The sequence below is a fragment of the Oryza sativa genome, chromosome 10 (assembly GCF_034140825.1).
Source record: "Oryza sativa Japonica Group chromosome 10, ASM3414082v1".
In the NCBI taxonomy this organism is placed as follows: Eukaryota; Viridiplantae; Streptophyta; class Magnoliopsida; order Poales; family Poaceae; genus Oryza; species Oryza sativa.
In genome coordinates this window covers 9,668,050-9,683,581 of record NC_089044.1, presented here as the reverse complement: position 1 = coordinate 9,683,581, position 15,532 = coordinate 9,668,050, and the positions used below count along the sequence as shown (strand labels likewise).

The 15,532-nt window shown below is 47.7% G+C and overlaps 2 protein-coding genes across 2 annotated transcripts; both read right to left on the bottom strand.

Moving 5' to 3' along the window:
* Positions 1 to 927: 927 nt before the first annotated feature.
* LOC4348330 (uncharacterized) lies at positions 928 to 6,867 on the bottom strand. Its single transcript, XM_015757892.3, has one exon. The coding sequence runs from the start codon at positions 4,257 to 4,259 to the stop codon at positions 2,124 to 2,126; it is 2,136 nt and encodes a 711-aa protein (XP_015613378.1). The 5' UTR covers positions 4,260 to 6,867; the 3' UTR covers positions 928 to 2,123.
* Positions 6,868 to 7,263: 396 nt separating this feature from the next.
* On the bottom strand, positions 7,264 to 14,501 carry LOC136353522 (serine/threonine-protein phosphatase 7 long form homolog). Its single transcript, XM_066304525.1, has 3 exons — positions 14,481 to 14,501; positions 8,110 to 8,523; positions 7,264 to 8,029 (listed from the first exon to the last, which is right to left on the bottom strand). The coding sequence occupies exons 1-3, from the start codon at positions 14,499 to 14,501 to the stop codon at positions 7,727 to 7,729; spliced, it is 738 nt and encodes a 245-aa protein (XP_066160622.1). The 3' UTR covers positions 7,264 to 7,726.
* Positions 14,502 to 15,532: the final 1,031 nt, after the last annotated feature.

The following is a 15,532-nucleotide window of genomic DNA, read 5'->3' as shown; positions in this document are numbered from 1 at the left end:
AAATCTTGTTAATGCTTTTTAACTTTTTTATGACTATTTAGATGATATGTAAGAAATGGTGAGATGTCTACTCGAGGGATAAAAATCCATCTCCACACACAGATCACATGTTGTTCCAAACCAAATTTTGACAAATTAGTTGAAACAGGTAAATAAAACGCTGCAGTGTCGTCCTTATGGTAATATGGTGCGGCATTTTTCTCGAAGAAGAATACAGTACGCAAATTTGAACTCTTTGATATGGATATTCCCGATGAGTGTGACATGCGAAACGTAAATAGCGGATTATTTCCTGCCTATCTTTATTTAAAGATTTTCCTGCCTATCTCGAAAAACTCTGTGTTCGGCCCTCCTCCCAGCACGCAAAATAAAGCTAGTATTATTGCATGATTAATTAAGTATTAACTATTTTTTTGAAAAATGAATCAATATGATTTTTTAAAATAACATTTATATAGAAAGTTTTTGCATAAATCACACCGTTTAGCAGTTTGAAAAGCATGCGCGCGAAAAACGAGAGAGGTGGGTTGGGAAAATAGGGGAAAGAACACAGCCTTAATAGTCTTTAGTCTATCTACAAATAAAATTATTTTGTAGCAATTCCATCACATTAAATCCAAAGTTCCACTTGTTCTAGGCTTCTAGCAGCCTTTCAAGCTCACTTTTCATCATGCAGTTACTACAAGTTTGCTAGACCAGGATATGTGTCCACTACAAGCTTTTTTTTGAAACCTATGTCCACTACAAGCTGACAAAAACAAGGGTTGGCAAGATGTCAACACTATGTAACATGATGTCAACACTGTGACACTTCAAGGTCCAAAAAGAGAGTACATGGATGATCTTTTTCCTTCTCCTAGATCATGTTTATGCCCTATATATAAATTCTCTCCAACCATCTTCTTGTGTTCATGACTCTTCTCAATCTAACCATATGCATCAACAATACTAGCCTAATGGAGAAGCTGGCAGTAACCACTGACATTATCTGAAGAAATTACTTGCCGGTTACAGCAATGAAGAGAAGCTGAACCCAGAGGAGTGGTACTGAGAACACAGGTGCCAATACAATGTATGGTGAGCTACTGTATAATGGAGTAATTCTGTAACTGTGTTCTCAGGTCACCCCTTTGGGTTTCTTCTCATGATTCTTTGTCCAATTTGAGATAGTGGTATACTTGAATGATTAGATTGGTTTATCTTGATTCATGAGCAAGGATATGTCTATATACTAGGGTTAGACATTTCGGACCGAAATTCCCCTCCGATACGATATTATTCCGGCTGAATTTCTTTAATTTTTCAAAATTTTCATAAATTTGGGTAATATTTATTCAAATTCAACTAAATTTTGCTCAAAATTTCGAAATTTCGGACCGAAATTTCCAAAATTTCGGGATTTCGGTGACCCCCGATATAAAAGCACAAACCGATAAAGCAAACCCTGCTATATACTATGGAAACGTCTAGAGGAAGTTCCTTTTTTTTTTCCTCATGTATTTTCTCTTTTGTTCCAAGAATTTTTTTTTTCTGTTCTTCATTCCGGTAAGTGTTGCCGCACCAACATTTTATTTACATGTTTTTTCTTGCAGCAAATCTGTTTTGTATGGATATTGCTGTAATTGGAAGAACAAATAACTGAAGGTAGTCTGTAGATGTTTGTTTGGAAAAGCGTTTCCCTACTCGATGGGTGTATATCATCTAAGTAGTTAGAAACAATAACAATATAGATTGATTTGTATCACTCCATAAACATTGCACATTCAAATTCGATTGCTATAAGTTGAACAAAGTATTTGTATACAAGTTTTAATTTAATTTTTTGTTTTTTTATAACTGGTTTTTACAACTTATACAAGTCGAATTTCAGCATGCATACTTATGGATTGATATATCTCATACTAATCTATTTTTTGTTACTTTTTTATTTATTTATAACTATTTAAGTTACAAGCGATCTATGAGTAACTGTGTCATCCACGGGCTGTTTTCATAATTCCAGCATCATTTGACTGTTCGTTGTGAAATTTATGTCAAAATCTAGTGAATTTTCTATATGCTTAACAAACTAATTCCACGGCAATAACATACAACAAGGTTGTTAGAACAGAAAGATTTACACTCTAATAAGTAATAACATGGCCACTGTTCTTCCATTCGTAAGCAGCTTTCATCAGTTTGAAGCCAGCTGCTGCCGTTGCATCCTCTTCATCACCAAAAATGTAATCGAAGAACTCCTCGCATCCTCCTCCTCCGCCATTGCCGTCGGCGAGGAGACTCCTCTTCCTCTTCACCCTTCTCGGCGTCTTCTTCTCGACCGGCTCCACCTCTCCGAGGTCGCCGAACGCGGCCTCCTTCGCCAGCCATTGTTGGAGAAGCATCGCCCTTGCCTCCTTCATGGCGGGATCATCAGCGCATCCCCTGAAGTGTTCGTCCGCTCTTCGGCATACGGCGCGGCACCTCCGGACCCGCTCGGCCTTCTCCGCCGCGTTCCCGGCGATGGCGGCGCCGCCGGAGCACGCCGTGGCCTCGAACTCGGCGTAGCTCACCCACACGTTGAGGTGTTGTGTTTTGCCGAGAAGCCTCTCGTAGAGCTGCCTCGCTCTGTCGAGCTCGCCGGCGTCGATCTCGAACTGGATGTAGTCCGTCCACACTAGCTCCGGGGCGTCCAGCGCCGGCTGAGAGACGGCGAGGTCGTATACGGATCGGGCGCGGTCGGTCTCGCCCAGCTTCTTCTCCAACGCGGCGTAGCTTCTCCATACGTGGCTGCTGCTCGGAGCGTGCTCGATGAACTTCTGGGACAGAATCCGGCACCGGCCGACGTTGCCGAGCTGGAGCTCGATCTCGATGTACCTCCTGGATAGCTTCGGCCGGGGCGCGACGCCGATCGCGTTGCCGAGGAGCCGCCGCGCCGCGGCGAGGTTCTTGTCACGGATCTCGAGCTCCGCCGCCATGACGCAGATATTGGAGAAGGAGAACTTCTTGTGTGGGATCGTCCTGAGGCACTCCCGGTACACGCCGCGGGCGCGCGCCACGTCCTCCGCGTCGAGCTCCTCGAAGAGGGCGTAGTTGATCCAGAGGTAGATGTACCGCCGCCAATGCCGCTTCTCCGCCGCCGCCGCCGCCGGTGGAACGTTGGCGACGGCGCGCCTGTAGAGGTCCCTGATCCGGTTCGCGTCGCCGGTGTTGGCGCTCTCCTCCAGCCTGATGAGGTCGAACCACGCGTCGTAGCACAGCGGGTTCGTGGTCACCGCGCGCTCGTACTGGGACCTCCGCTTGGTGACGATGCTGTCCTCGACGCCATGGCGGTCGCCGAACCGCTTCTCGAGAGAGAGGAGCTTCTCGCGCAGCTCCTCGGCGCGGGGCTCGGGCGGCTCGCCACGGAGCGCGTGCTGGTATATTGCACGCGCTCGGTCCGGCTCCCCGCACCGCTCCTCGAAGTCGGCGAACGCGGCGAGCAGCACGGCGGTGTCGTCGTTGTCGCCGGCGGCGGCGAGCAGGCTCCCGGCGTGCTCGTACACGCGGGGCGCGCGGTCCAGGTTCTTCAGTTTCGTCTCGAACTCGGCGAAAAGGATGAACGCGTCGGCGCACGGGAGAGCAGCAACATGCCGCTCGTGCACGGCTCTGGCACGGTCCAGCTCGCCGTGGCGGAGCTCGAACGCGGCGTACGCGGCCCAGGCATCGGCGCCGGGGCGCCAAGACGTCCACCTATCGAACACTACGCGGGCGTTGTCTGTGGCGCCGAGGAGATCCTCCATGCGGAGGTACTCCGACCAGATGCGGTCAGCGCGCGGGAGGATCGCCACGGCGCGGTCAAGTACGTTGCGCGCGTGCCCGACGCGGCCGCCACGAGCCTCGAACTGCGCATACTTTATCCACACACCATGGTCGCGGTACGCCGGCGCGCCGCCGGCCAGCGCGCGCTCGTACACGGATCGCGCGCGGGCGGGGTCGCCGCCGCCGCCGCCGGGGGACTCCTCCCACCGCGCGTACCTCATCCACTCCGACGACGCGTCGCCGCATCCTCCGCGACCGCTGCCGGCTCGGCGGACGATGGCCTCGAACCGTGCGCGTCGCTCGAGCCGGTGCTCGGCGAGCTCGTCGGCATCGACGATCCTCCTCTTCTTGGACTCCGCCGGCAGGCAGACGGTCACCGATCCATCGCCGTGCAGTTCGCGGGCCTCACGGATGAGATGCTCGGCCGTGAGCTGCACGGGCGCCGGTGCTTTGTTCTTGACGCGGCGGGGGGTCGGCAGCATCGCCAATAACTGGAACTGGATACAGGTGGAGAAGTGCCGATGAGTTGTGGTGTCCTATTATTATAGGCCGCCGAGGAAGGCCAGGCCGGTACACAATGGAAATACGAATCGGGCCCGGTCCTTTGTTCCTTTGGATTTTTTTCGTTTTTAGATTTTTTTTTAATATTTACAGAAATAATCTATCGACCAAAAATATTGCAGAAATAGCCCCTGCCGCTCTAATGGTGGGCGGCAAGCTGACGTGGCAGACGGCGGGTCGACCGCGCCGTCTGCCGCCGTCGACCAAAATTGCGATTAGGCCCTTGCCGCCTATACAGAGGGCGGCAAGGGGCTAATTGTAATTTTGGCCGCCCATAAAGAGCTTGCGGCCGTACTTTTTCATCTGGGTCCCTTGCCGCCCCAATAGAGGGCGGCAAGGGACCCAGATGAAAAAAGTACGGCCAAAAGATTTTTCTATGTTATGTTAATAATAAATAAAGAAGTATTTATTGGTAAAACTTGTTAATATTGTTATAAAAATGTATTGAAGTTGGTTGTTGCGCAATTTCATATGTTAAGTGAGGTATTATTTTGTACCTTATTCGACGTATTAGTACTCGGATAATTTATATAGGCCTATCGCAGTCTGGGTCGTAGAAACATTATATGGACTTAAACAAGAAGAATTATGTAACATGAAGAAATAGTAGTACAATTTAAACATGATACGACTATTTGCATTGCGGTTACATAGATGATATTAGATTCGAACTAGGAGGGAGGTAGTGCAATAGTTGAACACAACGACGATGTAGTAATGGGACAAGGAAGCATGACAGTAGAAATTTCAATATGACAAGTTGTCCGATAATAGCTAACCCCTACGTGAGGATCCCTCTCCTCTCTCAAACCGCGCTTTAGTAACTCTGTATTGCTCTGGTAGTTCAAGCTGCACAACACGGCTAGGTGAAGTTAGAACCCTTCTGGTGTCTATCCATTCTCTGTATTGACATCTCCTTGGTGGTTCCTGGGAGGAAAGAATTGATGTAAAGCAAGCAAAGTTAGTAAATGTTGTGAGAAAATAAGGATTCATGTAATCAAAATATTCTTACCATGAAATCGTCGTCAAGAATATTTGGACAAACAAAGAACCTTCGACCCAATGTTGTAGGATTTATGGAACGAAGAACCTGGCAACGATCACCACACCTGCATCTTGGACGGGCTTCCCATGGAGGGAGTGCCGTAGTTAACACCCGCCAGTCGCTCTGTTGTTCACGACATTGTCGTTCATAAGCCGCTTTTCTCTGTAAGTATTGCTCAGTACTTTCGGATGCGAAATACCAGCGACCTTCTTGTAAACAAGTGGTTAGGTCGAGAACGGGATTTTCTGTATCGACCCACTCGATGTATGCGCAAGACGTAGTGCGGGTCTGCCGAATAGAGTAGTGTTACGAAGAATAAAGCGATTGCCCATACGGAATGAATAAGCATATGCAGATAATAAAATACCTCACGGTTATAGGTAGGGCACCTAAAAAAGCGCCTTCCTCGAATATCAGGATTCCTCGAAGCCATTAGTTGGCATCGATCACCACATAGGCAGAGAGGACGCTGGCACCAAGGTGGTAGTAGGTATACACAAGGATCGCTACGCCAGTTTGGATCCTCAACACCCCGGCGTCTAGCCATTGACGAAAGCCGGTCGGATTTGTAATGAAGCAAGTGGGGAAGAGAGTACTGAATATGACTGAGTTCTGAAAGATTGTGAGGCCTCACTCGTTAAGGCGACTTATATAGGCGCAAAAAATCGAGTGATACCCCTGACATGTGAACGTGGTGGGGTATGGTGGGTACGCCTGATTGGCGCCGAAAGATACATGCATGATCGGCGCCGAAAGTTACATTGGTCGTATGCGCCAAATGGCGGGCAAATACTCGTATCACACGCGAATAAAGGAGGCTACATCGGTGCGGCAGAAAGTAGTCGTGCATGCGCCGAAAGGTATCGTGTATGCGCCGAAAGGTATCGTGCACATATAACAATAACGTAGTCATTACACAAGCATACAGTACTGGAAAGTGAAGCAAGTAAACAAAGAGAAGACTGCTCTACTGGCCCTGCCCCGCGCCGCGACCACGCTTGGTCCTCCGGGCCTGTGCTCGCACGTGGTCCTGGGAGTAGGTGAAACGATCCGGTGGCACAGCACGGGTAGCACGAGTGTCCCGCGGAGGAGTGGCCTGCGCCTGGTCCTGCGTCTGCACCGGCGATGCGCCTCCCAGCTGTGAGGGGCCAATGACGTCCTCTGTCGAGCCTGAAGCGAAGTCGAAGTCAGTGATGTCGAAGAGCAAGGTGGAAGGCAGCAAGCGGTCCGACGAGGTCCCAGCATGGTCTAGTGGTGGACCCTGACTCGACGTGCCGGCTGCCTGTGACGAAGTCCCGGTGTACTGCCAGAACTGCGCTGAGTGCGAGGTCGACACAGCTGCCTGAGACGCTGACCCTGCAGCCTGGGAGAAGTGGGCGGCCTGCGTCATAGCGAACTGGGCGAAACCTACACATCGACAACGGGACCCTTGTAAGCTAAGACATAAAATGTATGTAAATTGATTGTCAAAGTAATGTTGTTTTTTTAAGTACCTGTGGGGGGCACAACAGAAGGCCTAGCCAAGGAAGGCGGGGTGCTGAACGGTGCACGAAACCCTGAAGCAATCGGCAAGTGAAACGGCTCACTTATATATGTGCGAGGTATGTACAGAAATAGTAATAAAAATACTTACCTCCGTGCGGAGGGGGAGTCGGCCTAGGAACGTGCGCAGCTGGACGGGGACCAGTCGGTACGGGTGGCCGCTGTACAGCTGCGTCTGCCCGAGCAACGTTGTCTGCACGACAGGTGAGCACTCGGAGAATCGAGCGCATCGACTCCACCATCCGCGTGTACGTCGTCAGGTGATCCTCTACGGGTACCGGAATCCCCGCGCCTAAACGTTGGATCGTCGTTGAACCGTCAACGACGACCCGGTTGATGTCGTCGACCTACATGGTTAATTTGTTCGTAAATATTCGTAAAATTTGACGAAGAGAAAGATATGAAAACATAAAGGAATGGTGCGATGCAGGGTACTCACAGCACAAGCGAAGTCCTGGTCGCGGTGCCTGGCATAGAGGTCTCTAGTGCTCGCAACGTGGGGCTGCTGCTCCAAGGGAGCGAAGGTGACCCTAGTACAGGTGCGTGGCTGGTACCAGCGTAGGTAGGCCTGGTACGACTCCTCAGTGTGTGGCTCTCCCTCGTGGTCCACGACCTCCTCGGTTGCGAGCAACCAGTCCTCAATAAAAGTCGCCAACTTGGCGGGCCAGTCGCCAGCTGAGTACTGACCCTTGCGCGAGTACCTGCGAATTAATGTGTAATATTAGTGTGAAACGACAGATGTTACAAATTATTGTGAACAGGCAGATTTTAATGCAACAACGGAAAGCGTAGTGCAAGATCTTACCGGTGAACAGCAGCTGGGACGGTGCTCGGAAACGGTACTGGAAAGGGCTGACGGAAGCCGAACTGCCGCATCACGCGGAAAGGGGCGTGAGGCTCAACGCAGATGTCGAAGACCATCGGAACCGTAGTCATCCAGTACGCCTGGTCCCTGGTGCAGAGTGTGGACAGACCCAACGGCGCACGAGCCTGGGTAGCCGCTGCACTGTAGGGCTCCCACACGACGTCAGTCGGCAGAAGGCGGTCGAACTCCATAACAAACTCAGGATACGACCGCCTAACCTGGACGTGAGCCCATCGGCGCTGCAATACGAGACGATCGATGTGATGTACAATGAACTTAGCAATTAACTTAACAATACGATAAGATCGATGCAACGTACCTGACGACGGCACCACAGAGTACCCATCGTAGGGTAGTCGACCTCTGGTCGCTCCTCGTACAGTGACTCCTCGTACGCGTGCTGGTTCACCTCAGGGCGGCCGATCGCAATCCTCTCAGCTGCCCAGATAGAAAGAAAGAGAGGGCACCCACCAAAGGTCGCGCTGGGATCCGTCTTCGTGCAAGACTCACAAAGTGCACGGTACAGAGCCACCAACAACGCGGAACCCCAGCTCCACTGAGGCACCTCGCCTACCGCGGCGTCGGCGATGCTCCTGGCGTAGTGCACGAGTCCCTTGTCGACCGCGTGCCCTTGACCGCCACAGAATATCACCCAGCCAAAAAGCCAGAGCAAGTACGCCTCCAAACATCGGCTGTAGGAGTACTCGTCGGCCTCCGCCTGTAGCTGCTCAACCTGCAAGCCGTCGATAAAATGTTAGGCACCTTAACTGCGGACTAAATATGTAATACGATTGTCATTTCGGTACAAAAACACTCACGGTGAACTGAAGCAGCCACCTCTTCGTAGGTCCGGTGTTGCGGTGGTGTGCCAACGGCTAGAGCGGGAGGTGCGGTGCGCGCTGTACTAGTGCGAAACGTGCCGTCAGATCGTCCTGCCAGTCCACAGCCGTGGTCACTGGCCCAACAGCGTCTCCCGCGAGCGGTAGCCCCAACAAGTACGATACGTCCTGTAGGGTAGGGGCTACCTCACCGCACGGCAAGTGAAAAGTGTGTGTCTCTGGCCTCCATCGATCGACCAAAGCTGCTAGGAGGGACCTGTCCACAGTCCATCGTCTGGCCGGGTCCGCGTCGCCGGCCGCAGCCTCCACCAGCCGACACATCAGTAGGAGGCCGGCCTCACGTAGCCTGCAATAACAAATTAATATGTCATTATAAAAAATATTACAGTGCAACTAACTTGTAGTAGAACACTGTTCGTACCTCTCGACAAAGGAGTCGTGAACCGTGAGTAGCTCACCGCACGTCCGTGCCCGGAACGTCCCAAGCTGAGCCCCCTGCACCGCAGTAAGGTGAGACCGGTGTCGGTGATCTATCGCCGGGTCCAACAACTGAGGTGTATCCTGACGTGCCATCTCTGAAAAATATAGTGTTTCGTGTTAGAACAATTCAAAAAATAGTAATGTAAAACAAAAGATAACTTGCAAAATTATGAAATAGTAATAAAATCATGAGATTAATTATGTACAACAAGAGTACAGGCTATTTAAATATAGCAAACGTTACTAATGGTACATAACGATGACGTGCAATTTAACATATATGTAGAGTTCAATAATATAACATAACATTACGTGTCGAAGTCCGACATACATCAGCATACCTAAAGACGTTAGGCGCCTTAGTCTGACGTTACATCACGAGACCTAAAGACATGACATGCCGAAGTCTGACATTACACGACGAAACATAAACACATCGATAAGTTCGAAACGAATTACAAGCAAATCCACATGCCGACATAGAACATAAGAACTACACCACGTAGCCAGACGTGGCACGACGACGCCTAGGACGTGGTCGAGTGGAGGTAGTGCCTTCACCTGTAGGGCGAGCTCCATCTGCTGCTGATCCTGATAGTCCTGCCTCCGCCGCACTTGGTTTCTCCTTGTCTTTAGGACAATGCTTGTAGGTGTGCCCATGTTCATCACATTTGCTGCAACGCTTCACCCTGCCAGCCTCCGACTCGTCCATATCGTTGTGGATGCGACGAGTCCTCCTCCTTCCAGCCTTGCCTCGGAGCTTCGATGGGTCAAGAATATTAAGTACTTCATCGTTAGTCTCTGTGAACTCCCCAGCTATGCCGAACCTATAAATCTCGCCGCTCCATGTATGATATATTGCTTGCTTACTGAAGTACTGTGACACATATACTGCATCTGGTATGCCACACTCCGCTGCAGCAGCAATGACATGGGTGCATGGCCTGTGGAGCAGCTTCGGCTTTGCACAAGAGCAATGACATGTGCCGTCGACTTTGAGAACACACTCCTGCTTCACTCTCTTGCGGTAGATACCCCTGCCTGCCTTATCTTGATATAGTATCTCAAACCTGTGCTGTTGGGTACCTTGCACTACAGCTCGATGTTTCATGGCCTTTTTACGCAACTCCTCTAGCTTTTTCTGCATGAAAGCTCCAAACAAAATGCTGTTGTTCGGCATAGAGGGAAGAACTGCCTGGAACCGATCCCTAAAATACCTGCATGTCCCATGTAAAATGAACTCCACTATGCCAACTAGTGGCAGTCCACGGACACCGCGTATCACCCAGTTGTAAACTTCTGCCAAATTTGTTGTCATTATTCCATATCTAGCACTACCTGTGTCATACGCCTTGGCCCATTTCTCTTTTGGTTCATGCAGAATCCACTGAGAAAATTTCCGAATCTCCAATCCAGTTTTTCTAACCAATGTTGGACTATCCATTGGGAGAGGTCCAAGAGCTTGAGAAGGGTCAGCAACGGCGGTCGATGGAGCCGCTGCACGCTGATCACTGCATTTGGCTGTCAACTCATCTAATCTCTTCCAAAGCTCATTGAATTTTTTCTCCTGGTTCTGATTGCACAGCCTCTTGAACATGTTCATGAGCTCTTTGTTCTTGAATTGCTTGAAGAAATTAGCTCCCATATGACGCATGCACCACCTACTCTGTACATCTTCCCAAACACCGGGGTATCCTCGTTCCATACTCCCAAACTGCAACTCTTCTATCGCTCGCAGAATGCCAGCGTGCCTATCATGTATCAGGCACACATTTGGCCTCATACCAACAACTTTTGTTTTAACCAATTTCAGGAACCAGTACCAGCTGTCGGTATTCTCACTCTCAACAAAAGCAAATGCCAAGGGCAATACCTGATTGTTCCCATCTACCCCTATTGCTGTTAGTATCTGGCCCCGATACTTTCCTGTCAAGAATGTCCCATCAATGCAGAGAACAGGACGACAGTTCACGAATGCCATCTTGCATGCATGTAGAGCTAAGAACGCCCTTTGCAGCACACTCTTGCTAGGATGTTCAATTGAGGGGAATTTCTTCACTTCGTAAGAGCTCCCAGGGTTTCTTTCCTCGATAACACCAAGCAGGCGTGGCAAATTGTCATACGAGGCTTCGTAAGTTCCAAATCTCATCTCTATTATTTTCTGTTTGGCCCTCCAGGCCTTGGCATAGCTAATAGTATACTTGTATGTCTCTTCGATGTGTCGGATTATTGACCTTGGTTCATATGTGAGATTATCGATGACATGCGCATACATCTCAGATGCAACAAATGCACAAGTAATGTTCCTGTGGTATTTCTGAACACCAGGTAGAAAACATGTATGCTTGGTAACAACTGACACTGTCCAATAATCCTTCCATTTCCCCTTATACACGTGCACTCTCCAGGGACAACCATCTTTTTCCTTAACACACCGAACTTCATATTGCGACCGGTTCGACTTGGCAACCCAAAACTCTCTATGAAGTGACACTGCAAAATGTTTTACCTACTCCTTCATATCTTCTGCTCTACTATAAATCGCTCCCTGAATAACCTCATTTTCTTTGTACTCCCATCTCACACTATCCTCTTCAGAGATGATCAGCCCAGAAAAATCCTCACTAGCCCATTCTGCTGGATTAATATCCGTCTCATCATCTGACGAATCACCTTCCTCTACACGCTCGTTGTCAGAATCCTCCCTCTCCATTTCATCCACAATGGCACCGACAGTCTCCCCCTCGTCGGCCACTCCACCTGGTTGAATGCCAACTGGAGCTACTACGCCCCCGTCCTCTCGTGCGTTGACCTCCTCCACAGAAGTCTCGTTTACTTCAGCACTTGATCCCTCGCCATCATCCATGTTCATCTGCACACCTGGATCCTTCGGGTGAACAAACGGAACCAAAGCTAGAGGCCACCCGCGTTGCAATGCATTTTCCAAATACCATCTCCACACTCGAGAGTTTTGAACTGGCATTAGTTCCCAATAAAACCCTCAGTTGCCCGACTTACTATAACATTGATTGTTATGTCACTTGTCTGTGGATCAACTCTCAAGCCCTTCATTAACCATCCTTTTATAGAAGGTACACTCCTCTCAGCCGGTCTATCAATTCCCCTTTCTGATACAATAAAATCTGACAGATCTACCTCAGTTGGCCCGTAACGGACATTTCCTGGTCCATGGTAAACTTGGAATATTTGTTTGTTCGACATATCTGTCAATGAAATAACTAGATCATATTACTCTTTCATGCAATAAACATCTACAACGTAATATCTTCTTGTGTAAGCCAATGCAACGGTAATGTATTGATTCCAAACTAGCAGATCTACGTAGTTACCGATATCTACAATACGCACTTCTAGATTAGTACAACTAAAACCCTAAAAATATAATGCATTTATTCAAACAAATTTTTAAAGAATACACACTATTTAACTCAATAGTTATATATAGGATCTATGAATATTACCTGAAATTGGCGTCTGAATCCGGCAGGGCTTCGCCCCTTCTTCTCTTCTCCTCTCCTCTCTTCTTTTTTTTTTTCACTGGAATTGAGGAGAGAAGAATGAGGGCTGGGGGCTGGGCAGGAGGCCTTTTATAGGCAGCGAGGCCTGCCGCCCGGCCAGAGGGCGGCAAGGGGCCCGCCTGCAAAATAGCCGGCCCCGACTGGCTTTTTTGCATTCGGGCCCCTTGCCGCCCCACCAGAGGGCGGCAAGGGTTTTCCAGCAAAAAACCCTCCCTCCGTCACCGCCCGTTCCTCCCCTGTTTGCCACGTCAGCTTGCCGCCCCATAGGTGGGCGGCAGGGTCTATTTTTTGTAATTTTTTTGGCCGATAGATTATTTCTGTAAATATTTTTTAAAAAAAATCTAAAACCGAAAAAAATTCTTGTTCCTTTCCTATTCTGATTTCTGATGCAAGCGGATCGGACGCACGGAAGGAAAAAAAGAAATCAAGCGCCCATAGGCCATAGCTAACTCCCCGCAGACATGCATGTTTCCACCTGATGTCGGTGTGGCTAATTGGCGCGCGCCAGCTGGCGCCGCCTCCCCCGCCTGATTTTTTTTTCTTTTCTTTATCTTTCCTTTTGGCGCTTTTTTCGATTATTTTTTTAATCTTTAGCACACATATTTTTAAATGTTTTGAGTTGAAAATTTTTAAATTTTGATTTGTACATTTTCGAATCTTAGCTTAAAAATTTTCAAATCTGGACTCGAAAGTTTTTAAATCTCGAGTTGTAAGTTTTCAAATCTGAGTTAAAAGTTTTTAATTTTTAAATCTTAATTTAAAAATTTTCAAATCTGGACTTGAAAGTTTTCAAATTGGAGTTGAAAGTTTTTAAATTTTCTTGCAAATTTAAATTTCGAGTAGAAAATTTTCAAAGTGAGAAAGTTTTCAAAATTTGTCTTCAAAGTTTAAATCTTAAGTTGAAAGTTTTAAAATCTAACTTGAAAGATTTCAATTTGTTAGTAAAAAAATCTCCCAAAAAAAGAAAATTGTTCCCTAATTACTGTCATTATCCTTAACTAACCGTCAGTGAGTTAGTTACGTGAACACGCGCAAAACACACGCTAGCGGCACACGCGCCAGCTAGCTTTTCCGCCTGATGTCTGCACCGTGCTACATGCAACCCCTCATCTCTCCTATCTCATGTATAAGTACTAAGTGCTACACCAATAACAACTATACGAAATATTTAGTCCCAACGAGTGAAACATCAAAGAAATAATATGAAATGTACAATATTTTGCAAATACATGATATTGTGAAATATTTTTATATCTCACATGAAACATAGCATGTAAAATATCATAAAATGTTTGCTAAAACATAAAAAACACACTGTGCAACATTTACAAATAAACTAGTGAAACATTAGGAAATACTTGTTGAAACATACAAATAATATGATGTATCAACATTTTAAAAAGATCGATCACAACATAAGAAAAAAAATTAGAATCAATATAATCATGTGAGATCTTATTTTAAAAGATTAGATTATGAAGAATACAACAATGCGATCGAATTATTGATTGGATAAGTGATTTAAAAGAAAAAATCATTCAAAATTTGCTAAAAAAATATTCACACCTACAAAAATGGAGAGAGAGGAGTAAAGAAAAAGAAGTTGGGGCACCTCGCCTGCATGCATGTAATGAATATTTGTGATTCCATGTGTATGGAGGAGGCCGATATTTGTGGGATTTGTTGGTCGACCAATTGGAAGTAATTCCCAAAAAACTAGAGAAAAAAAGGAGAGAAGATGGTGGTTGAGGTGGAGGAGGGAGGTGGGTGGGGGTGGGGGGTGACCTCTGCTATCACCGGCGATGAGGGGCAGCTGGAGGCGCCAGAGGGACAGCCGACGCCCCGTCGACCATCGGAGCCGGCCGCTGCCGCTACCGAGAGCCGGACTCCGTCGCCTTGCGAGCCGCCTTGCGCCGCAGCAGCCACCACCGCCTCGCTGGCCGCCCCGCGCCACAGCTGCCACCGCCGACAGCGCCGCCCAACGTCGCCGCCGCCGAAGCTCTCCAGATCCAATGGCGGCGGGGCCGGATCTGCCGCCGCCTAGCCATGATACCTCGCCGTCACCACTCCCGCTGCCGGCGAACGCCACCTCCCCTGCGCCTGAGAGGGGGCGCCACCGCAGTTCATAATTGTTCAATTGTACCTTTATCCATGCAAGAGTATTTGCACCCTTAGCAACAACGGGAGACTGCAAACAAATCAAGAAGTTAGTACACCTGGTCCCTTCACAGATGAAACAGGATGTGAAAAAAAAATCGCTTTAAACCATGTGTTTTTTTTTAAAATTCAGTCATATATTCAGATCCAACTTATATATTGCCAAAACTGATAGCTATGTTGGATCGAACTTAGAAAATGCAGCTATTGACATTCCAATCTTTCTAAACTAATTTGTTAGTACAGAACAGCATATCAAAACAATGTACAAATCACCACAATTATTTGTCCTGTGACGTTTTATAAAAAAACTAGAAAGAAAGCCTGTGCATTCGTGCAGGCATCTTTATTATTTTTCTAGGACGATCTATTAAAGTAGTCCATAAATTTTGATTACTAATTATCTCATTATTGTAGAAAACATGAAAGTAATATATATGCTGTCAAATGTATAGGTCACGAAGATTGAACTTGGATCTATCAAATATCAAATAATAAGAATGCATATGATATTCACTTATAAATCACGGTTGTTGCTCCTACTTGTATGCAAACATTGCACCACCAAGCTACTCACATACACAACAATCAAGGCCCTCACATTGGCTCACCTCATTTTTTTTCCAATACCTTGAAGTCAAGGCTCCAACATATATAAACATAACAGCTTCACCATCACCAGGCTTCTCACTTTACCATTTACATGCCCACTTAGGCTTACCATATA